General features: G+C 38.2%; 1 protein-coding gene across 2 annotated transcripts in view; it reads left to right on the top strand.

Annotated features, from left to right (window-relative positions):
* SLC39A8 (solute carrier family 39 member 8) overlaps positions 1-23,025 on the top strand; it is a 98,360-nt gene extending 75,335 nt beyond the window's left edge. For both annotated transcript variants that reach the window (XM_066280111.1, XM_066280110.1), the window contains exons 7-9: positions 18,446-18,653; positions 18,845-19,029; positions 21,084-23,025. In XM_066280111.1, the coding sequence (XP_066136208.1) occupies positions 18,446-18,653; positions 18,845-19,029; positions 21,084-21,233 (543 nt within the window). In that variant the 3' untranslated portion in view covers positions 21,234-23,025. The remainder of the gene's footprint in view (positions 1-18,445; positions 18,654-18,844; positions 19,030-21,083) is intronic.
* Positions 23,026-23,941: the final 916 nt, after the last annotated feature.

A 23,941-nucleotide genomic window follows, 5' to 3' on the forward strand; every position in this document is an offset into this window, starting at 1 on the left:
AAATTACTTTCACTAATCAAGTAGGACTTATCCCTATTTAGAGGAATTAGTGAGATTTTACTCAATTACGTTCTTTGTCAAGTTAATCCCCTCCATTAGTATAATGAAGAATTGCTGTGTTGCTCTGTCATGCATGCTGATTGATAAAAAAAAATTGAGAATGAATGTCAACACATTTTTCTTTGATGAATAAGGAAAAATTTTAAGTGGGTCAAGCAAATTATTCTGAACATCAGAAAGAGTTGTTTAATTCTACTGTGTGGAAAGCCCAGTAGCAAACCAGCATAAACAATGGAGAAATTTAAATACATATTCGAGTGTTGGACAGAATATTCATATTCATATTCTGTCTTTAACAGCAGCTTTTTCAAAGTTTTTTTAAAGGTTGCATTATAAAGGATGTCCAAGTCATAAATATTGGAATTTTAAAAAATTTATGTCATTTACTTACTTGAAAATATTTATATGGTGCTATACTTTTTACATGCTACATCTTGCAGCTTGGGAATACTGGTTCAAGACCTGGTGAGTAATTTTTACTCAGTATATCGCATGATGGAAAATTACCAAAGCATGAAGTGTTTTATTCTAATAAATGAATTTTATATCCTCAGGAGAAGCCTTTGAGGAGGCAGAATTTATACTATATTCTGGTATTCCATGTTCTGTTTATTCATTATATTTCAAAATAAGGATCCTAAATTAGAAAGATCACAAGGCTAAAGCATCTTGCAAATGAATTGTGGTCTTGCTAAAATGCTTTTTGAGTTTGACACTACTGTAGTATGTAGGAGAGTTTTAGCAGGTCATGTGACACGCACACATTTATCTATAGCCATTCATCTGTCTCTATATCCATATCTATTCAATTTCCTGTCTGAGGCAAATGTCCAGATCACAAACATTACTAGTATAACTATCAACAGTTCACTGATAATCTTAGTAAATAAAAAAGTAGTTGAAGGTGTTTGAAGACCAAATTAAGTGCTCACAGTTAATAAGTGTACCATTAGGTTAGAGTCAGACCACTGATTGGGTGGTGGCATTTGATTTTACTATATACATGCTTTTTAGGTAAGGGATTTCAACCCCTTTCCGAGAATCTCAATCTAATTAAGTTAATGACTATTTATTTTAATTAAGTGATGACTTTCTTCTATCTTTAATTTGTTTATTATGTTAACCAGTGGCCCAATTTATTCAGATGTACTGTAAATTTTGAATTCTTATCAGGAAAGAGAGCCTAATTATTTTTAAAGTGGTGGGATATCATTGCTTTTATTTCTGTTATCATGTATCAGAGCATTAAAAGTAAAAAAAGAACAAACCTCATTTTATTATTGAATTTCAATTTAGGAATACCAAGTTGCTTAATGAACATGACTTTATTAAATGTTTATAGCAACTCAGTGAAGGCAGATTAAAGTAAAAGAAATTCACTAGCTGAGAAAGCACTAATAAAAATTACCTTTGGAAGTCAATAAATCAGCACATCTCTGGTCTGCTGCTTTCTAGTTCATTTATTACCAGGTTATAAAAATATATATCAGAGAAACTGAAGTGAGAGATCATCATTAATAGTTTTCTAGGCTGCAAAAAAACCCCACCCAAATTTAAAGGTTGTTTTATGTCTGGGAAGTACATCACTAAAATTCTTTACTGGGAAGGCATCAATCACGTTTGCCAAAATAGATTACATTGTCTCTGGATTCTTTGTAGTTTTTGTGACTTTGACCAAATTTCAGAGTTATGCAACTTGTATAGTAAAACAGTAATGGCAATCTTAAATTGGGTCTTCTTTTCTGGTAACATTTCATGTTCTGAATGACATTCTGGCTTATAGGTCAAATCAGTGAAGCTACAGTAAAGGGCAGGTGGATGGTTTCAGTTATTCATTCTGTCATTCATCGACTTGTCACGTGTCCTGTTCTATGCCCTGGGAATACTGTGGCAAATTAGACAGAAGAAGTTCCTGCTCTCTGAGACTTTCTGCATTCCGGTGGGACACACAGTTCAACACCACAGGGGAATAAGTGCTGTGCAGGGAATTGAAGTGTGATGTGATGATGTCTGGGTGGCTACTTTAGTTTGCGTGGTTGGGGACACATTTAAGCTAAGATCTGGACTGTAAGAAGCAACTATCCAAGCAGAGACCAGATAGGAAGGTCATGGCTGAGGAGAGAGCCAGTGCAGAGTCTCTAGGGTGGGAAAGAGTTTGGTGGGTTTTTAGGATAGAAGAAAGTCAGCCTAGGTTGGGCACAATGGATGTTGGTATAAAATGACATTGGCGATAGAACTCTTCCCTCAGAGTTAGTGTTACTGTGTTCTAACACTCAAGTAGTATCAATAATCTCAAATAAGTCTGTGGTTCTAAGGTTACATTTTCTTTAATGTAAGAAACGCATGAAGGGGCAGTGAAGAAAACAACTATATTTTTCTTTTTCTTTTCTTTTTTCTTTTGCTTTGTATGTCTCTGGAGTGGGCTGGGATGGTGGATCTTGAGCTGAGCCAGCATTTTCTCTTGCTGCTCCCTGTCTTTTTTCTTGTTTTTGCCACTGTATTCTGCTGGCTCTAAGTCCCGAGGCCCATCGGCCCCTGACAGCCCACATTCCTGGGTGCAGCGGTCTTGTGGGCATCTGCACAGAGCGGTGCTTAGGCCAGCCTGACTGTGTGGATGGAGGGAACTGTATCCCCCACCTCCTGAAAGCAGGATCTGGGGTCAGCAGTCCTGCCTGAGGCCCTAAGGGTCAGATATGGGGATAATTCTTCAGAGACTAACTACTTGATTGGTTTTCTTAATTTCCAATGCTGTTATACCTTTGCAGGCTTTGTGTGTTGTCACAGATAGTTCTATTAATATTATGGGAGGGCAGATGGAGATTAGTGAGTTAGCTACCATCCCAGCAGAGAAGTCTGCACACTGCTGGGGCACAGGTCTGATTCAGAGCTCTGGTCAGTCTCAGTCTGGCCCTGGGTACTGCTGAAGCTATTGGATGGCATTCCCAGATGGAGACAGATCAGGATGGACACATGCATTTCTCCCCTGTTAGGACAGGGTATATAAACTGGTCCAGGGACTACCCAGCTCTAGGCTCACCTTGGCCCCTGTTTCGAGGGCAGTTCCATCCCCTGGCATGGACTCAGCAGGCCTGTGATGGGACATGCCAGCAACAACTTATTCTTCTATTAATGCTGTGGGCTATAAACAACAGATTATATGGAGTAGATTTGAAAGTCCCCAAATGGTTTTTTTTTCCTTCTCAATAATTAGAAGTACTATTTTTATGTTTTAAATTTGAATTTATTGAGGTGACATTGGTTAATACAGTTATATAGGTTTCAGGTATACAATTCTATAACACATCATCTGTGTATTGTATAGTGTGTTATTATTCCAGTCAAGTGCCCTTTCATCACCATTCACCCCCCTTTTACCCTCTGGTATTCTACCTCCCCCACCCCCTTTCCCTCTGGTCATCACCATATGTTGTCTATGTCTATTAGTTTAAACATTTTTGAAGTAATCTTTTTACCTTTTTCACCCACCGTCTCACCTCTCCTCCCTCTGGACAGCTGTCATTCTGGTTTCTGTCTCTAAGTCTGTTTCTATTTGTTAGTTATTTTATTTTGTTAACTAGATCCACATTTAAAGTGAAATCATATGGTACTTGTCTTTCTCTAACTGGCTTACTTCACTTAGCATAATGCTCTCCAGGTCCAGCCATACTATCGAAAAGGGTAAAATTTCCTTATTTTAGAAAACCTCAGGATATCAACTTAGTGTATTCTACTCAAAACTGAAGTGCTTCAATCTTTGGTGCCTTCCAGGATGGAGGCTGACAACAGCAATAAAATCATCCATTATTATAGCAATAAAATACTGAACTCAGCATTTCTTTCTTTCTTTTTTTTTATTAAGTGAGAGAGGAGAGGAGGCAGAGACAGACTCCTGTATGCACTCCAACCTGGATCCACCCAGCAAGCCCCCTAAGGGCAATGCTCTGCCCATCTGGGACCACTGCTCCATTGCAATGAGCAATTTTAGTGCCTGAAGAGAAGCCATGGAGCCATCCTCAGTACCTTGGGCCAACTTGCTCAAAATTAACCATGGCTGCAGGAGGGAAAGAGAGAGAGAGAGAGACAGAGAGAGAGAGAGACAGAGAGAGAGAGAGAGACAGAGAGACAGAAAGAAGGGGGAACCGTGGAGAAGCAGATGGTTGCTTCTCTTGTGTACCCTGACTGGGAGTTGAACCCAGGACTTTCACACACTGATCAACGCTCTACTGCTGAGCCAACCAGCCAGGGCCAAACTCAGCATCTCTTACCCACAACACAGTTCTTTAGTGTAGTCTCTCTGCCTTTTATTATTGCATGGACTTAAGGAGCAAATCATCTGGGTTCACGTCCTGGCTCTTCTGTTTCTAGTTGAGTAGTTATGGTAAAGTTCTTACTTCTAGTGTCCTCAGTACTTCATCTGTGATTCTGATGTTGGAAACATGTCATGGGATTTAGGAGAATACTTTGCAAACAATAAGCACTCAGCAGTGCTTGATGCCTTTGTTGTTTCTATTCTTATTTTTATGCCCTCCTTCTTCAGCAGACTTCTGGAAAACGTGTCAGCCTCATTAAGTAAGATCCAAGATGGCCGCTGATAAAAACCTGACCTTTAGTGGCCACTGGGCTGGAGGTTGATGCTCTCTGAAGTGTGCTGATGAGAATGTAATTTGGCATTCACTTCTCCAGTCAGTTCAGCAGAGCAAGCTCCTCTCCTTATCACTTATTTAAAAAAAAATTTATGAACACCTACTAATGTTAAGGTCTGGGCTGAAATGGGAAAATTATTTTCTTGTGCTCTAGGAGCTTTTGATTTGGCTCCATTGACTTTTAGTCACAAAGAATTGTCAAGAAAACAAAGAACAGCGAAAACACTTTTGGGGTGTTTTTAATATTGAACAACCAATTTGGAATTAATGACTATTTGTCTATGCACACCCTTCCCACATTGTATTTAAATGTTTATATATTTGCTCTTTGAAAAGATTAGAATAGATGCTTCATGTGACAATAATTTGTGAATTTGTCATGGGAGAAAAATGTGCTTTTACTATTACTTCACCTTTGTTTATTCAGACAACAAATTTTCTGAGTGCCTGCAGTGCTAGGTGCTGGGTGAACAGCAGTGAGGAATGAAGATAATTAAATTCCACATCTTCTAGAGATCACAGGTGTAGTTTGTTTGGCATAGAGGTTCAAAGCCTGTTTCTGCTCCTTTCTAGAGGTATGTGTTTGAGCAAGTTACTCAAACCTTTTTCTACCTCCATTCCCTCATCTATAAAATGGGAATAATAATCACACAGGGTTGTTGGGAAGATTAAATGACTTGTAAATGAGTTGTTCTTCAAATATTGTCACTATTACTGTTCTGTGCTTAACAAGTGTATCCTGTATCCCTGATACTCAATTCCCCACTCTAGAACTTCTTCTCTTAAATTGGTCATCAGATCTTCAGAGTGTCACACTGACATGTCGAAGAGGCAATGAGGTCCTGGTGCTCGTATCCCCTGTGTAGGTCCCACCCCTCACTCTCAGCATACAAAGTAGAGATGGTCTGTTTTTCTGAACTAGTGAGGTATAGACCAGGGTGTTGGTTGCTCTCTCACAGAGAAGAGCCTTTTTATTTATTTATTTTTATTTCTAACATTCTGTAGCTCATTTATTTTCTTCTACCGGAAGTTGCCTATTCCGTTACACTCCACTATGGTCCTAATTGCCTGTTCTGTCACCGGGACTGCAGTTAGCACTTGCATGCCTTGTCATCCATCTATCATTCCTAGCCTGTTACTACTTTCCCCGAGCTTAGGAGGCTTGCACTTCCAGGTCTTCTTCTCTGCCGAGCAATGAGTACTCCCTCATCTCCTGCAGAGCTAGTTAATCATTTGTAGTACATTGAGTAGGATTTTCTGTATTTCAGTGCTTTTGACACAATTCATGTCAAGTGGTAAGTGCATAGCAGCAGCTGCTATGTGTGTAGGCTCCTCGGCTGCCCCGCCCCATCCCACCCCACCCTACCATGCCACGCTTCCTCACCGACATCCTCACCAGCACCCTCACTGGAATCCTCACCACCTGCCCTCTCAGCAGGGCGGAGATTCCTGTATTCTGGGAAGGCTTTCCAGGAGCCTAGAAAACATTTCCATGGTTTACCTTAAGACTTAACCAATCTTCTGATGCCTCCGGACGCCCTTTCAGGCTTCTCTGTAACAATGAGTGTTGTGTGGGCTGGGGAATATTTTATATAGGTTTTTCATAAGAAATGATACCGTGGTTCCCAAATGGAGCAGGTTGTTAGAGCTATCCTCATCTGTAGTAACAGTCGGGAAACCTTTCTGAGTGATGTGAACAATCTATTGAGATAACTGTAAATACTTAATTGGTATACACTTTAAATCCCACTGACATAACCGTAGCCTATCTCTTGAAAACCCATCAGATTTCACCTAAACTACCTTTTGCAAGGCAGTAAAAATGATATGTTCTGAAACTGAAAACGAAAGGCAATCATTTCAACTTCTAAAGACCAAGACAATTTCACTTACACTCCACAGAAGGGATGGAGGGAAAAGAAACAATTTTCAAGGTTTCTGAAAATTATTATTTTCCTGTTAGTGGATTTTTCTTCATCAATATATTTTAAGTTCGGTGTGAGTGAGATTGTTTAGCTGGCTGGTGCTGGCACCTTTCAGTTCTACCCACTAATGCTACAGGGAGCTCCCCATGAAGCCTTGTTGTTTCCAGGAGAAAAAGCTAAAACATTAGGTTTAGATACCATGAGAGTCTGCATCACCTGCCGCTGCAGTTTGTGTCTTCAAAACCGGTGTGGCCTATCCTCGTCCATACAATTTAATAACGGAATGCTGATGGGAGCCATTGATCTTACCGCTTGCAGGATCAGATAACATCCCATTCATGTTGAGCATGAATCCTCACAGCCACTTCATGTCTCATGGACCCAAGATAAGTCTTTAAAAGGTCCCAGAAACAAGTAACTGCTTTTGAGCAAAATAACAGTTAGTGGCAAAAGAGAACATGGCTTTACCTTAACACCCAAGGGATCTGCACTGTGAGTCTCTGTTTGGGGCTTGCCAGAGGCTCCTTTCAGCATCTCTGCCTGCCACAGATTCTTCCGATTCCACTGGGTTTGCTGGATCACAAGGACCGAGAGCAGGAAAGCCAGCACTGCAGCCTCCGTCTTGTAGCGCCCGTTTATACTCTGGGCTTCACTAAAGAACACAGCCCACCTGCGGGTAATCAATTTCCCATTTCCCTATACTTTGAATATATGAAAAACCTAATTCTCTCTCTCTCTCTCTCTCTCTTTCTTTCTCTCTCTCTCTCTCTCTCTCTCTTTTAAAGAGAGAAGCAGGGAGAGAGACAGTGAGACAGGAACATTGAGCTGTTTCTGTATGTGCCCTGACCGAGGATCTAACCCACAACCTTTGAGCTTCAGGACAAAACTCCAACCAACAGAGCTACCTGGCCAGGGCTGAAAAACTTAATTCAATACCATTTTTTGGATCTGTTTCTTATGGCCACTTCCAGCACCAATGACTATATCTGTTGGCATCCTGATAGGAAACAGATGGGACACTCACATTAGAATAATTTCAGGAAGGTTTGTTTATAGATGTGAGTGGGGTGTAAGAGAACCACAGGGTAACGCACAAACCAGGGACCAGTATGAAGACGTGGTGACCACCACTGGGGCCAAAGGGTGGAGAGCAGAGAGCAGTTACCACTACCCGGGAAGGGAATTGTCTCGAGAAGAGCCAGGCCTTTCAGCTGAAGGTCATGGACAGCACCTGAGGTGACCACACAAAGGGGTATCAGAGGAGTACATACTATGACTTCTCCCTCCTTTCTACCCCTGAACTTCCTCTAGGGCTCCCCGTGGTCAATCTCAAATGGACACCAGAGGACAGGGAGCCTGTAACAGTGCCCCATTCAGGGCAGTCTCAGGCCAGAGAGCTGGGCGGGAAGGTGGAGTGTCGTGCTGGAAAGGCAGATGAAAACTATTTCTCACAGGCCTGAAGTTTGAATCCTCGATGTTTCTTTTGGACAGTGAATTCCAACAAGATAGGGTTTCTTTATTTATACTTCTCTAGTTAGTTCTTTGCACAGATTCTGCCTGCTATAAAAAAGGTGCTCAGTAAGCAAATAGCCTAATCCCCACACCTTCTGTGTAACTTTGAGCAAATCATTGACATTCCTTTATATTCTTGGATTGTCATCTTCCTTATCTCTAGAATGAACATACCAGTATCTGTTCTGTTTTACTTATGAGGATGTTGTAAAGGTCAAAAAAAAAAAAAAAAAGTGAAGATGCTAAGTGCTGAGTGTAGAGATATCACTTTACATCTTTAAGTTTTCTTCCCTCCTATATCCAGTCAGCTTTCCCATTCATGTAGTAAACTTATTAACTCAAATTTCACACTTTTTATTTTCTGGCTAATTAGTCCACTGCCTCCTCACCCACCTTGAACTTCAGTAAAGTCAATAGCTTTCTTTAAGAGCACATTTATGCCCAAGCTCAAGAATCCTTGATAAAAGTTCTCTTTTTAACAAATCTTTGCAAACTCTTATGTTCCTGAATTTATTTTATTTATTTATTTATTTATTTATTTATTTATTTATTTATTGCTGTAGATTTTATTTTCTCCCTTTTTTTCTTCAGTAATCTTGATCAGTATGCTCTGGAATATATTAAAAAATTGTACATGAGAAATCTTTTGTTTAGCATACTCTTCTCTTAGGCAGTTTTGTTTTTCTTCCTTATAATAATGCTGTGTTCATCTGTCCTTTGTGAGATAAAATGATCTGTATGATACAGTAGTTATCATTCATGGAGCACTTAACATTTTATATACATCTCATTTAATCATCACAATTCTCTGAAGTTGGTAGTATTATTTTCACCATTCTCCAGATAAGGAATCTGAACTCAGATTCCAAGAAACTTTTTTTTAAAGAACCTTATTTTAGGTTCACAGCAAAATTGAGAGGAAAGATTTCCCACAGACCTCCTGCTCCTACACATGAATATCCTCCCCCATCATCAACATCCTCCACCAGGTTAGTATATTTGTCAGATTTATTAAACCTATAGTGACACATCATAATCACCCAAAGGCCATATTTTATAGTTCATTCTTGGTGTTGTAAACAATACAGGGTTGGCCAAATTTATAATGATATGTATACGTCATTGTAGTGTCATATTGAGTATTTTTACTACCTTAATAATTCTCTGTGCTCCACCTCTTTATCCCTTTCTGTCTCCAAAACCTTGGATCTATTTGCTGTCTCTCCATAGTCTTGCCCTTTTCAGCATGTCCTATATTTGGAATCACATAGTCTATAGCTTTTTCAGATTGGTTTCTTTCACTTAGTAATATGCACGTAAGATTTCTCCATGTTTTTTCATGGCTTGATTGCTTATTTTCTTGGGGGATGATGTTAATATTCCTTTATCTGGTTATACCAGAATTTATTTATCTATTTACCTACTGAAGGATATCTTGGTTTCTTCAAAATTTTGGCAATTAGGAATAAAGCTGTTGTAAGCATCTGTGTGCATAAAAGTTTTCAACTTCTTTGGTTAATACCAGAGTATAATTCCTGGATCATATGGTAAGAGTACATTTTAAAAAATGCCAAACTGTCTTTCAAAGTGTCTGTACCATTTTGCATCCCCACCAGCGGTTAATGAGAGTTCCTGTTGCTCCATGTCCTCACCAGTATTTTGTGTTGTCACTGTGCCTCATTTTAGCCATTCCAATTGGTATATAGCATTATCACATTGTTTTATTTGCATTTCCCTGATGACATATAATGTGGAGTTTATTTTCATATGCTTATTTGTCATCTGTATATCTTCTTTGGTGAGGTGTCTGTTAATTTTTTTGGCCTATTTTTTTAATCAGCTTGTTTTCTTATCATTTAACTTTATAAGTTCTTGGTATATTTTGTTTAGTAGTCCTTTATCAGATGTGCCTTTTGCAAATATTTTCTGCCAGTCTGTGTTTGCTTTCTCATTCTGTTGACATTGTATTTTACAAAGCAGAAGTTTTCCATTTTAATGAAGTCCAGGTGACCAATTATTTTTTTCATGGAGTGTGCCTTTGTTACAGTATCTAAAAAAATATTGCCATACCCATACCTTGCTATAATTTTCTATGGATTCCAAGATATATTTGTTTTCTTTTTGTCAATTCTTTTGGATTTTTTTACATAGGTAGTCATCTGTCAACAAAGGCTATTATATATCTTCCTTCCCAATATGTATTACCTTTTATTTCCTTTTCTTGTCTTAGTGCATTAGCTAGGACCCATGTAACCTTCTGAAAGACATAGAGCTATTAAATAGAAGAACCAATACTCAAACTCACACACATTTGATGCCAAGGCACATACATGCCCTTTAATCATTAACTTATCTTGCACTCAGTGCTCCTTTCATTAAATCTCATCCATTTTCAGCTTCTAAAATGATATTTTATTATTTGTATTTATTTTACATAAATTTATCCTTTACAAGCATTAAACATGTTTTTTGAATATAGTTTTCATCTTTTGTTGTCATTTATACTTCATCTTGCCATATTCATTGTGTTTTTTGGTGGGTTGCTACTTTCACTTTTGGCTTGGTTTTCTCATTTTTAGAGCTCTTAACTCTGCAAAATTCTTTCATCATGGTGTATGGGGTTTGGAAATCAGTATTTGGTTGTTTGCTTTTACCATCTTAGTGATAAAACATATAGACCAGTGGTTCTCAACCTTTCTAATGCCGTGACCCCACAATACAGTTCCTCATGTTGCGGTGACCCCAAACCAAAAAATAATTTTGGTGGCTACTTCATAACTGTAATTTTGCTACAGTTATGATTCGGAATGTAAATACCTGATATGCATTATGTATTTTCTGATGGCTTTAGGCGACCCCGCCGGGATCGCGACCCACAAGTTGAGAACCGCTGATATAGACAGTAAAGCATAAAAACATTTTCATTAATCATGGCTCACTTTGCCCTCCCCTTCCCCAATGCAGAATGAGGTCTGACTGTGCTCATGCAGCAATTGACCCTACAAAACATTTCATTTTAGTGGGACAATATATAAGGTCTACCGGAAAGTTCTGTCCGTTTTTGGAATAAAACAAAATACAAATTTTTCTTACCGTCAATAAACTTTATTGAATAATATAATTGCCTTCATTATTAATGATTTCTTGCCAGCGTGAGGGCAATTTGTATATCCCATTTTTGAAAAAATGTTTTATCTTTTTTTTTTTTGGTATTTCTCTGAAGCTGGAAACGGGGAGAGACAGTCAGACAGACTCCCGCATGCGCCCGGCCGGGATCCATCTGGCACGCCCACTAGGGGTGACGCTCTGCCCACCAGGGGGTGATGCTCTGCCCCTCCGGGGCGTCGCTCTGTTGCGACCAGAGCCACTCTAGTGCCTGGGGCAGAGGCCAAGGAGCCATCCCCAGCTTCGGGCCATCTTTGCTCCAATGGAGCCTTGGCTGCGGGAGGGGAAGAGAGAGACAGAGAGGAAGGAGAGAAGGAGGGGTGGAGAAGAAGATGGGCGCTTCTCCTGTGTGCCCTGGCCAGGAATCGAACCCGGGACTTCTGCACGCCAGGCCGACGCTCTACAACTGAGCCAACCTGCCAGGGCTTGTTTTATCTTTTGATGTGAAAAATTAAACCAGTGCTTATTTGATATCTTCTTCATTTTTGAATTTTTTGCCCTTCAAAAAATTTTGCAAGGACAAAAACAAGTGATAGTCGGTATTATTCCTTTACCAAACACTTTCTACATGCTTCTGTAGCATTTCTTCCTTGTTGAAATTCGTAAAAATTACAGTGGCGTAAATGAACTTTATCAGTAGCCATGGGTACACTATGGCTTCACACATAAGACTAACGTGAATCAACTTTGTTTTAGTTAATTTGCTACGTCAGTATGTATACATTAAGTGATAAAAATAGAGAGGCACACATGTGCCAAATAAACATGTGCTTACGTGTCGAAACTTGTGATAGAAACGGACAGAACTTTCCGGTAGACCTGATACTATATTTTCAATCCAGATCAAACCTGCAGGAATCTTGCTTCTCCAGCTTTACCTTGTCTGTTGATGATAAAAACTTCTGAGTCATCACAAATTCATTTTCCTCTTGCTGGTTCTCACCCCATGACTTGAATGTCTTGTTTTCTGAGCTTTAAAATAATATGTAATTAGTGCAAAAAAAATTCAGGACACTCAGAAAAGATAAAAAAAAATACAAGAATTATCCACAGTACTATCTCTCAGGGAGAACCATGCTTAGCATTTTTGTATGTATCATTCCAAATATATTTTCACTTAGACCATTATGAAGTTATAAAATAATTATTATTACAAAAAAGTGCCCAATTACAGATTTCTTTGTTCCTTCTCCACTCCCTCTGCTTTACTTGACTAGCCTTTTTTTAAATTTATTCATTTTAGAGAGGAGAGGGAGAGACAGAGAGAGAGAGAGAGAGAGAGAGAGAGAGAGGAGAGACAGAGAGAGAGAAGGGGGGAGGAGCAGGAAGCATCAACTCCCATATGTGCCTTGACCAGGCAAGCCCAGGGTTTCGAACCGGCGACCTCAGCATTTCTAGGTCGACGCTTTATCCACTGCGCCACCACAGGTCAGGCTTGACTAGCCTTTTAAAGGAATGATTTCTCCACTCTGATGAGCTCTCCAGAGAGACTTCATTACTAATCTCCACTGTTGTAAATTAAGTAAATATTTTTCCTGTGGGGGTAAACCAATAACAATGCCTTCTAACTAAATACCATAGTTCCTCTAAAGTTTCTCTCTTAACTTTGACTTTAGAACTATGTAACAATCTCTTAAGCAACTGCGAATAAGCATGGACTTCGTAGTCACTTGATGGAGAATTCCCCATTGCTCCACTATCCCAGAGTAGGGACTTACCTGTCTGCACGAATCCCTCTTATTCTTTGGGTTGAAAACCAAAAGCAGTCTTGAAGACTTATTTTCTCCTCACATCACTGTTCAGGCACCATTTGTTGTTAATATTCAGGGTTTTATGAAAAGGAGTTGCAGAGGAATGAGGCAGCAACAATACTGCAAGTGGAGGACCCCAATCTCTCTAGGATTGAGGTGCCTTAGGGAGATTAGTTATCTAATTTATTTAGCAGAAACATGACATCATGTGTAAGAAACTAACAAACAGAATACAGTGTACAATTTTATTATTTAGTTTTGCAAAAATGATTAGATTTCTCTTGTCTTTTCTGAGACATAACACCATACCAGCTGCTGTCTGATTCCTGACCTGCAGAAAGCTCCAGCAGGGCCAAGCATCCACGTCCTTGGGCCTTCCCTGGATGCGACTGCTTTCAGTCACATATGCTTGGTCTTGACCTTCACTTCCTCATGATGGGAACAGAAAGTCACTAGGTGCTTTGGCTTTCCTCCAACATATAGACATGCTATTTTATGATATTTTAACCTCAATACTATTTTTTTTTTTCTGTATTTTTCTGAAGCCGGAAACGGGAAGAGACAGCCAGACAGACTCCCGCATGCGCCCAACCGGGATCCACCTGGCACGCCCACCAGGGGGCAATGCTCTGCCCACCAGGGGGTGATCCTCTGCCCCTCCGGGGCGTCACTCTGTTGCGACCAGAGCCACTCTAGCGCCTGGGGCAGAGGCTGAGGAGCCATCCCCAGCGCGCCCGGGCCATCTTTTGCTCCAATGGAGCCTCGGCTGCGGGAGGGGAAGAGAGAGACAGAGAGGAAGGAGAGGGGGAGGGGTGGAGAAGCAGATGGGCGCCTCTCCTGTGTGCCCTGGCCGGGAATTGAACCCAGGACTTCTGCATGCCAGGCTGACGCTCTACCACTGAGCCAACCGGCCAGGGCACAAAACTATTTTTTAGATATCTTTACACATGTAAATATATAGATATTCATAATCTCTACTAGTCCCCTTTCTATTTCTTAGCAGGTGTAAGCCACATTTCTATGATCTATATTCTCCTGAAGGATAGCCACAGCCTTTCTTTTTCTTTCCTCGTCTTCTTCTCCCTCCTCTTCCTTGCCTCCTTGTCATTCTTCTCTATGTTCTTCATTTTATTCTATTTTTCTTCATCTCTTTAATCTTTCTCCATCTCCTATTTCTCTTCCTCCTCCTCTCACCTCATGCCACTCTTCTTCTGTCCTCCACTTTTTCCTCTTCCTCCTCACGCCCTCTTTCTCTTTTTGATCTTCATCCTCTTTTGTAAATGTTAACTGTTCTGCAATAAGCTCACTTGCTTTCTTCATTTTTTTTCTTAGTACTTTCTCTTTCTTTCATTTTTTGTTTCTCTCTCCATACTTATGTTGGTTTTCTACCTAGTCTCTCCTCTACACTTACAACTTTGGTTTATGGTATTCTCTCCCCATTCTGATTGTTCTGTTGTTCGCCTTGACTTTCATTTTCATTAATAACGAAGGTGAGGACGTTAAGAGCTTTGCTAATGATTACACAGTAATTCTCATCAAGCCAAGATAGAATTCAGTTCTGGATTTTAGACCTATGGTCTTTTTCACTAGATTGAGTTGCCTCATTATGGTTGAGGTTAATAATAGCCTCATGCTTACTGTACAAGTTAAACAAAGAAGCAAGCAGCAAACAATAACAACAGCAAAGAAAAATAAAAAGAAAGGGAAAAAGAATAATAATAATTAGAAGTACTTGAATTTACTGTTCTCTATTCAGTAACTTAGTTCCAGGCAAGTTAAGAAAAACTTTTTGTGAGTGCTTGCTTTTATTTGTTCCAAAGCTATTAAAAATGTATAACTTTTTACCTACTGAATAGTGCCACTCAAGACTTGAGCTTATAGAGCTAAAAAGAAGCATAATAAATAGAGTCAATAATAACTGTAGTTAAGATTATCATGTCTGATATATTAATTTAATTTTCTTTTCAGAATTAAAGGAGTTTGTATACAGAATTTTTATATAGTATATAATATCGGGTAGTCAAGACTTGGCTTTCTAATCTTTTTCCTAAACCTTCACAGGCAAATAAAGAAATTATAAGCTGTAATTAAAAAGAAGAAAAGAATTAAAATAGCAAAAGAAATTATAAATATGTGATAAGGTAAAACAAATTGGAAAATGAAAACCACTGGTCTTATTAAGTGTATCTTGGCAATAAGTTTTAACAAAGCCAAGGTCTCTGTCTTTATGGTTTTTTTATGACCACCTTTGTTTTTGTGTCAGCCGTAATCTCTTCCTGCTCTGGTGTATTTATTCCAAGCCATATACTAATTCATAATTGTTTATATTTTTGTGCATTTAAGATATATCAGTGATTTAACTCATTAAACAAAGAGGCAGCCATTTGGCTGAGGTGGTGCTAATGTTATGGTGGCCTATGGAAGCAAACCCAAATCTAAGCTGTAAATGTCTACAGGGTACAAAATAGAAACCTAAGGGCAATCAGTCACAAACAGCTAACTAGGCTGTAAGCTATAGCTAATCAATAATTTCCTTGCTTTGATTTGCCTATTCTCTAGAAAAAGTCTCTCCCTGAGCTCCTGTTTGTGGAGCAATCAGTCACAAACAGTCAAGTAGGCTTAAGCACATGTGCTTAAGCCAATCAATAATTTCTTTGCTTTACTTTCGCCTCTTCTATAAAAGTCTCTCCCCTAGCGCCTGCTGGTGGAGTGCTCCTAACCACTTCCTGTTTGGCGCAGCCATATTTAATTCTATTTTTGCTCAAATAAACTCTTGAAAAATTTTTGTTTAGTCTCAGTTTATCTTTTAACACTATAAAGTAAAAAGACCATATTTCAAGACCAGATGGAATTTTTATGCGGGTGAGATTTGCCTTTTAAAATAAAATCAGATTAACATAATTCCAATATTGCTTCAAGTGTCTAGAAGAGTTTTTGAGGGGAGCAGGTGTTCTCCTTTGCACTACCTTCAGATCCTATTACAAACAATAGGTTCCTGCCTTGTGCCCACCATACTGTTGGAGTAGTGAAATAGTTACTAAAAATAAAGCCCACTTTCTTCCTTTGTATCCCTAGGTTAAGTTAACTAACCTTTCTGTGTTTTAGTTTTCTCAGCTACAAAATGATGATAACAGTTGTGCTTAACTCATAGAATTGTTCTAAAGGAATTAAATATCTAAGTGCTTCGAACAGTGCTCATCATATGATAAGACTATGTGGCTTTGTTATGACTATTTCTACTGCTGTTATGATTCCTACTACTATCTCTACTATTATTAACACTAACAATTTCCCCTCCTTCCATATAAATTTAAGAATTTATTGGCTCTAAATGACTTTGCTGGTGTGTACAAACAAAAATTATCCCCCAAAGATGAAGATTTGCCACTAATGAAACAGTGAAAAGATGTATTGTAAGATCTAAAGTCATTTTGGAAAGAACAGTCCCCAAAGTGTTTTGAGTAATGAAATGATGTTGGAGTAAATGTGAAATCTCTCAGATGATGGCTCTGAAGGAAGTCCCCTCTCAGCTGGATATATAGTGCTCATTTCTAAAAAGTCAGTCATGTCCTTTACATCTTGTTTATCTAAGGTAAATACATTTCCCCTCCCTCCCTCCCTACCTTCCTCCTTCCTTCCTTTCTTTCTTTCTCTCTTCCTTTCTCTCTCTCCCTCTTCCCTTCTTCCCTTTCCCTCTTTCTTTCTTTCCCTCTTTCCCTCTTTCCCTCTTTCTTTCTTTCTTTCTTTCTTTCTTTCTTTCTTTCTTTCTTTCTTTCTTTCTTTCCTTTCTTTCTCTTTCTTTCTCTCTTTCTTTCTCTCTCTCTCCCTTTCTTTTCTTTCCTTCCTTTCTTCCTTCCTTCCTTCCTTCCTTCCTCCCTCCCTTCCTCCCTCCCTCCCTCCCTCCCTCCCTCCCTCCCTCCCTCCCTCCCTCCCTCCCTCCTTTCCTTCCTTCCTTCCTTCCTTCCTTCCTTCCTTCCTTCCTTCCTTCCTTCCTTCCTTCCTTCCTTCCTTCCTTTCATGAGAGGAGAGGAGAGGAGAGGAGATAGTGAGGTAGATTCCCACATGTGCTCTAGCTAGGATCTACCCAGCAACTCCTGTCTGGGGCCAGTGCTTGAGTACCAAGCTATTTTTTAGTGTCTGAGGCTGATACACTGGGACCCACTGAGCTATCTTCAGCACCCAGGGCCATGCTCAAACCAATCAAGCCAGTGGCTGTGGGAGAGGAAGAGAGAGAGAAGGGAGAGCGGGATGGGGAGAGAAGCAGATAGTTGCCTCTCCTGTATGCCCTGACTGGAAATTGAACATGGTACATCTGCATGCCAACCCAACTGAGCCACTATTCTTGAGAATAGAAGCTGTGTTTTCTGCTTCCCTGGATCTCCTATAACATCAGTATACTACTTTACAAATCGCAGATGCTCAGTAAATATGTTGATTAGCTGCTGAGGTAGAGTTGAGGGGAGGGGGGTTAGGAATAAAATGTTCTCTAGTTAATTGTTAATTGCTTCCTTACTTAAAAATGTATTTACATTTTATTATCTCTCTCTCTCTCTTTTTTTTTTTTTACAGTTTCTGGAACATGTTTGAGTTGGTATTTGTCATTTGATGTTATACAATCTTATAAATTTCATGAAAATTTATATTCTTACAAAGGTCCATTGTAAGATTTTTTATTTTGATTATTGTTTGAAAATAGAAAAAAATGTTAGTGTAACGGCAAGCCTGCTTTAATCATACTTCATGAAATTTGTTAAGAGAATCATTGAAATCAGAGCTGTGGGACCACATTGTTACAGCCTAAGCACCCAGCATAGCACCTGGAAGACTGTGGAAGTTTAATAAGTCATGGAAAAATGAATCATTTAATACATTCTCCTCATTTTATAGTTAAAGAAACTGAGGCCCAGATAACTGGCTCACAATCACATAGTGGCGTCAGAAGGACTAGAGTAAATGTTCTTTGATGTCATCATGCCTTAAATATGGGTTTCACATTTAAATTGTAACCTAGAAAAGATTTTAAAATTAGTCTTTGAAAAATGTTTGTTTTTTTAATTTATTTTAAAGTAGGTGAATAAATCAAATTCGTAGGTTAATACCTGTTACATTGCAGGAAGGCAGTAGTAGGAATTTGTTCATACAAATCAAAGTAAAATAAAATGTCTTTACGTGGCTTGTTCAAGGTCTGTTGATCTATTCATTTGCTTTTTCCCTACCCTATGATCTCTCTTCTCTGTTACATATGATTATGGGTCCCATTCACTGTGCAAGAATTCCTGTTGTGACCTTTATCTCCTATAAGACATAACACATCTCTTATTTTTCTGTATTTCTTAGACTTTCAAGAAATGTTGATTATTCTGGTGATTGGTTTTCTGCCATTTTACAGAATGAAAAGAAGGAGTCAAGCTCATGTACCTGTTTGAAGGGGCCCAAACTGTCAGAAATAGGAACAATTGCCTGGATGATAACGCTGAGTGACGCCCTCCACAATTTCATCGATGGCTTAGCGATTGGGGCTTCCTGCACCTTGTCGCTTCTGCAGGGACTCAGCACTTCTATAGCAATCCTATGTGAAGAGTTTCCTCACGAGCTAGGTAAGGGACTCCACTCACACTGTGAAAGTCACTGAGGTCTGAGCTTCAGTGGCGTGAAACATTTCAGGTGACACACAAATCCTGCTGATGGCATCAAAGTAAAGAAGCCCTTGTCAGACATTGATGGTTATCTTTTATCTCATCCAAAAATTGTAAAAACACTTCATTTGATATTTTTTTTCTTCTTTTAGGGGACTTTGTGATCCTACTCAACGCAGGAATGAGCACTCGACAAGCCTTGTTATTCAATTTCCTTTCTGCATGTTCCTGCTACATTGGGCTAGCTTTTGGTATTTTGGTGGGCAACAACTTTGCTCCAAATATTATATTTGCACTTGCTGGAGGCATGTTCCTCTATATTTCTCTAGCGGATATGGTAAGAAATTTAAAAGTTTTATCTTGTATTAGTAAAAATTTATAGATAAACATCTGGGTTACCATCTTCCTAAGAGTAAAAAGAAGTTCTTTTTGTTGTAATTGAAGACATTCCTGGTTTAATGGATAACTCTTTTTGAGTAGTTTGTAGTGATAGTAATTTGAAAGCAATTCTCATTGATTTTTAATCTATGCTCTTATTCATAGATGAGGAAATGAATTATTTTTGCTGAAGTAGAGATAGTTCCCAAATTATTTTCTTGTGGTGGATAAACCTTGTACTTTATTATAATATGTCCTTTAGGACTTTTTCCTTCTCTTTTGTGAAGATGTCATATTACAAGAGGAATAACTTGTTCTGCAAATAGCATTTTGTTATTTCAGAGTTCTAAACAGGAAGAGCTTCTTACTGTTTAGGGTTAAACTAAAACTGGTAAATTATAATTGAATAGTATGTTCTTGGGTTAGTATATATTTATAACTATGTTTATGTCTATGGCTGTGTCTATGTATTTGTATGTGTTTGTAAGAGAGGGAATACAAATGGTCCTGTGCATTTTCAAGTGAATCATGGGCAGCTTTTTAGAAAATGAAGAGGTGCTAAGTCAAGGACTATTTCTTTTGCATTTGGAACTGAATATGTATGACAGACATAATTTAATAATTTAATTTCCTTCATCTGCATTCTTATCTCCAAACGATAACTGTCTAGCTCTGTTCATTGTGCTGTGAAGAATCTTGTAAGAGCAAGGATTTTTATCTGTTAGAGCCAGCACTGCATTTATATTTTTCTTTACAAAATTAATGTCTCCTACTCTGTTGTTTATGCTAGATCATCACTTCTCCTTTCTCTGATACAAGAACAGAATCTATTAGAGTGATTAGTTTGCAGAAATAATACTGATAAAGGATGCTGTATATACTTACAGCAGTTTCACTCTTTTCAAAATGGTTTCACCCATTTTATCCTTGTAACAATTTTCTTAAATCAGGCACTTGATTGAGTGTGGAGCCCTCTTGAGTGCTGGTACAATGCACCACTGCATACACAGCAGCATTTTGAAATATGTTTTTAAAGGTGGCATTTGCAGATCCCCGCATGAAGCCTTTTCAGTAGAAGTTACCTGCTGGGAAAGGGTAGACCTTAAGTACAGAACTTGGGGTTTTAATTGCTTTCACTGTAATGAGACTGTTATAGGCTTCAATCCTAGATCAGTGCATAATTTATTTAAAAACCTTCTAATTTTGTTAGGGGTAGAGCAAGCAGAAGGACACAAATAGGAAAGAACAGTAATTAAATGTACAGCTGCTAAGAAAAATTATTTATTTAGCTATCGTGGATTGATATTTCTGTACCAGGCCTGGAAATTGATAAGGCACTGGAGTGAACAAGAGAGGTACAATCTCCTCATTCACCGGCTTTCTGTTTACAAAGAGTGGGATTCAGCACACAAATAAAATCACACACATGATTAAATGATTTCAAATAAAAAAATATGTGAAATAAAAGGTAAAGAAATATATATAATAAGAGATTAAATTAAGGGAATCTAATGTAAGTTAGAGGGGCCTTGAGAGAAGCCTTTCTAGGAAAATAGGATTTAAGTTGAAACCTGAAGGATTTAGCTCATTGAAAAATTGGAGACAAAAGAGTTCAGATAGAATTTTGGTGGATGTAAAGATTTGAGAAAGAAAGGAGGCTGGATACATTTGAGGTCCTGGTGTGGATGGAAGAGAGAGAGAGAGAGAGAGAGAGAGAGAGAGAGAGAGAGAGAGAGAGAAGGAGAGGAAGAAAGGGGGAGGGAAAGAGAGTGAAAATAAAATGAGATAAATTCCATTTCATTGATGAACTCACTTAAGGGACACTATTTTAGTACTTTAATTCTTGTTGATATCTAATTGGGCTAGATATTCCTATTATACCATCTATGCTAAAACATTTAAACACCTGAAATAAATGACTTATTCCACTATCCCCACAGAAATCTATAAATGACTGTTTTACGTTTTACCACAAGATGGCAACAGTTATCTAACAATCTGTCTTGCTTCTAGTTTCCAGAGATGAACGATATGCTGAGAGAAAAGGTAACTGGAAGGAAAACGGATTTCACCTTCTTCATGATTCAGAATGCTGGAATGCTAACTGGATTCACAGCCATTCTACTCATTACTCTGTATGCAGGAGAAATTGACTTGGAGTAATAGGAAATAAAAGATGGTGTTGTTAATGAAGGCATTTAAAACAATGTATAAATAAAAACATCTCCAAAGGGATTTTAAGCTGATCCTGTTTAGTTAAAAGATCTTTTTCTTTTTTTCAGCTGTAGGTCAAGAAAACTGGTTATTGCTTTCAGATCTGTGAAGTAGGCCATTATTTGTTATTAAAAAATGTTTCAAAAAGTTATGGGATCCGCTCCAGTCTGAAAAGCCTCATAGACAAGATCTTTGGTACATATCCACTTTTTCTAGTATCATACATATTAGAAAATCATCACAAATCAAGAAACATGCAGTCTATAATCACTTAGACACCAAAACCCAGAGAAAAATACAAGCGAGGTTGTATCAGTTTTTAAATCTCAAAGGTAGGATCAAAAGTTCAAGTAGTTTCAGAGTGGTTTTCTTTTAATTAATTTGTTCTAGTGCTTTCATCAGCAAGAACATCAAAATGCAAAAGAGAATCAAAATGTATCCGACACAGATACCAGTGATTCCAAGGCCTTAACCCTTTGCATAGTGAGTTTTTTGTTAACTTTTCCAGTGAGGACGTACATGAACGTTTGTCCTACTCAAAGCGTTAATAAACCCAGAAAAGAAAGATTGCTCACAGCTTTTGTTGTTTTATATTTTAGTTAGGCATTTTTAGAATTTTTTGGAAAACCATCCAATAAAAGTTATGAAATCAATAAAGCTTTGTTAGTCCTAGTAAGTTTAGACTTTACCTGATACTATATCGCTAAGTGTAAACTCTACCAGATTTCACCAAAAGTAGGAATTGCTTTGTAAGACTTAGGTTGTGGTTGTAGCAAACAAATAGCAGACCAGTCTGTGAAGTTGATGACTGACAACTTAGTTTTTGTGTACAATGGGTTTGCTTTGTGAAGGTGAAGACTGTGTTGGTTTGCAGCAAGAAACTGAATGTAATTTTAAGTAATTTTATTCTGAAGATGAATACAATTATTTAGCAAATGGTATTTTAAATAAATGCAGAACAAAAGCTGGACTGCTGTAAGTCAAGGACTGATTATCTGGAAATAGATGACCCTTATGGGATTGAAAGTCATTCAGAAAAGACTTACTTTGTGTACGGTCTACATTTTTCCTGTGTGGTATACTTTGGAAAAAAAGTTCTGCACACCATGGTTATTATTATTCTACCTTCTGTAAAAAATGGAACCCGTTTTCTCATTTAGCAGATGTAGAAAGTTGGTCTGAAATTGAACATTCTAACCCCAATTCACACTCCTAAGTCACTTATGGAAAGATGATTTGAGGATGAAGAAAATGATTTACAAAAGCCGTTAATGATCTCAGGAATTACACTTCCCACAGAGTATAATATAGTGTTGCATAACAATAATGCAGATCTGATGGGTATTTAACATGTATGTGAATGTACGTTTCACTTTATGACTGAGAATTAAAAAATTATTGTTTGACTGAATAGAAAACACCTTCAAAACCATGTATTGTATGATTTATTATTAATTTTAGCATGTATCTTTTTGAGTGACTTTCATCTATTTGGTATTATGGGGGAGAGAGATAAGTAGGAAATTGGTGATATGTTTCTTTCAAGGATATTTAGCAAATAAAAAACTGTAAAGATTAATAGTTGCTCATTTAAACCGGTAAGCATAGAATCTATTTTTGTAATGTCACCTGTTTACACAGTTTCTAAGACATAATCTTTACCTTTTTAAAGCATAGATTATATATCTGGGTTAAGAAACTATTTACGACATGATATTAAAATAAACTTTCATTTGGCATAGGTCATTGTATGTATATGTGGACTGTTTAGGTGCTTCATGGTATTTTCTCTATGTGTTGACCTTTTGGCCATTTTCCTCAACTATGAGTTAATATAGGTAATATGGCATGAAGGCCCCCAAAACAAAAAGAAATGGAAAGCCATAATTAAATTGATATTGTCCTAGATAACTCTTTGACAAAGTATAACCCTATCAGTAACATAACTTATACTGAAACACTTTTTATCCTAGTTGAACATTCTCAAAGCTTTAGACTTTGAAGATGCTATCACTAACAAAAAATGATTATGATGCATTATATATTGGATTATAAACTTATTTTTCCATTATAAAATTTCTTAAAATGCCTAGTAATAGCTGGCATTTTTTGAGTAGTGTATCAGATCTATTCTTAGTCTGTTCGGGCTGCTATAAGAAAATACCACAGACTGAGTAGCTTTATAAACAACAGACATTCATTTCTCACAGCTCAGGAGGGTGCAAATTCAAGATCAAGTCACCAGGTGCGAGCCTGTTTTCTGGTTCAGAGACAATGTCTTTTAGCTGTGTCCCCACAGGTGGAAGTTTCAAGGGAGCTCTCTGGCTCCTCTTTTATAAGAGCACTAAATCCTATTCATGAGGGCTCCACCCTAATGACCTAAGCACTTTCCAAAGCCTCTACCTAATACCATCATCTTTGGGGTTAGGATTTCAACATATGGATTAGGGGAATACAAGCATTCAGAACATGAAAGACCTCTATTACTACTTAAAGAATTGGAGACTCATATCAGGTTATTCTCATGCTCACGGGTCTGTTGACTAGAGTTCAGCTAATGTAACCCAGGCTTTTGCTGGGTGGGTCAGCTTCAGTCTGGGAGTCTTCTAGCTGGGCCACTGTAGAAGGGGGTGCTGCAAGGTCATGTGGCAAAGGGC

Source organism: Saccopteryx bilineata, chromosome 5 (assembly GCF_036850765.1).
Source record: "Saccopteryx bilineata isolate mSacBil1 chromosome 5, mSacBil1_pri_phased_curated, whole genome shotgun sequence".
Taxonomy (NCBI): Eukaryota; Metazoa; Chordata; class Mammalia; order Chiroptera; family Emballonuridae; genus Saccopteryx; species Saccopteryx bilineata.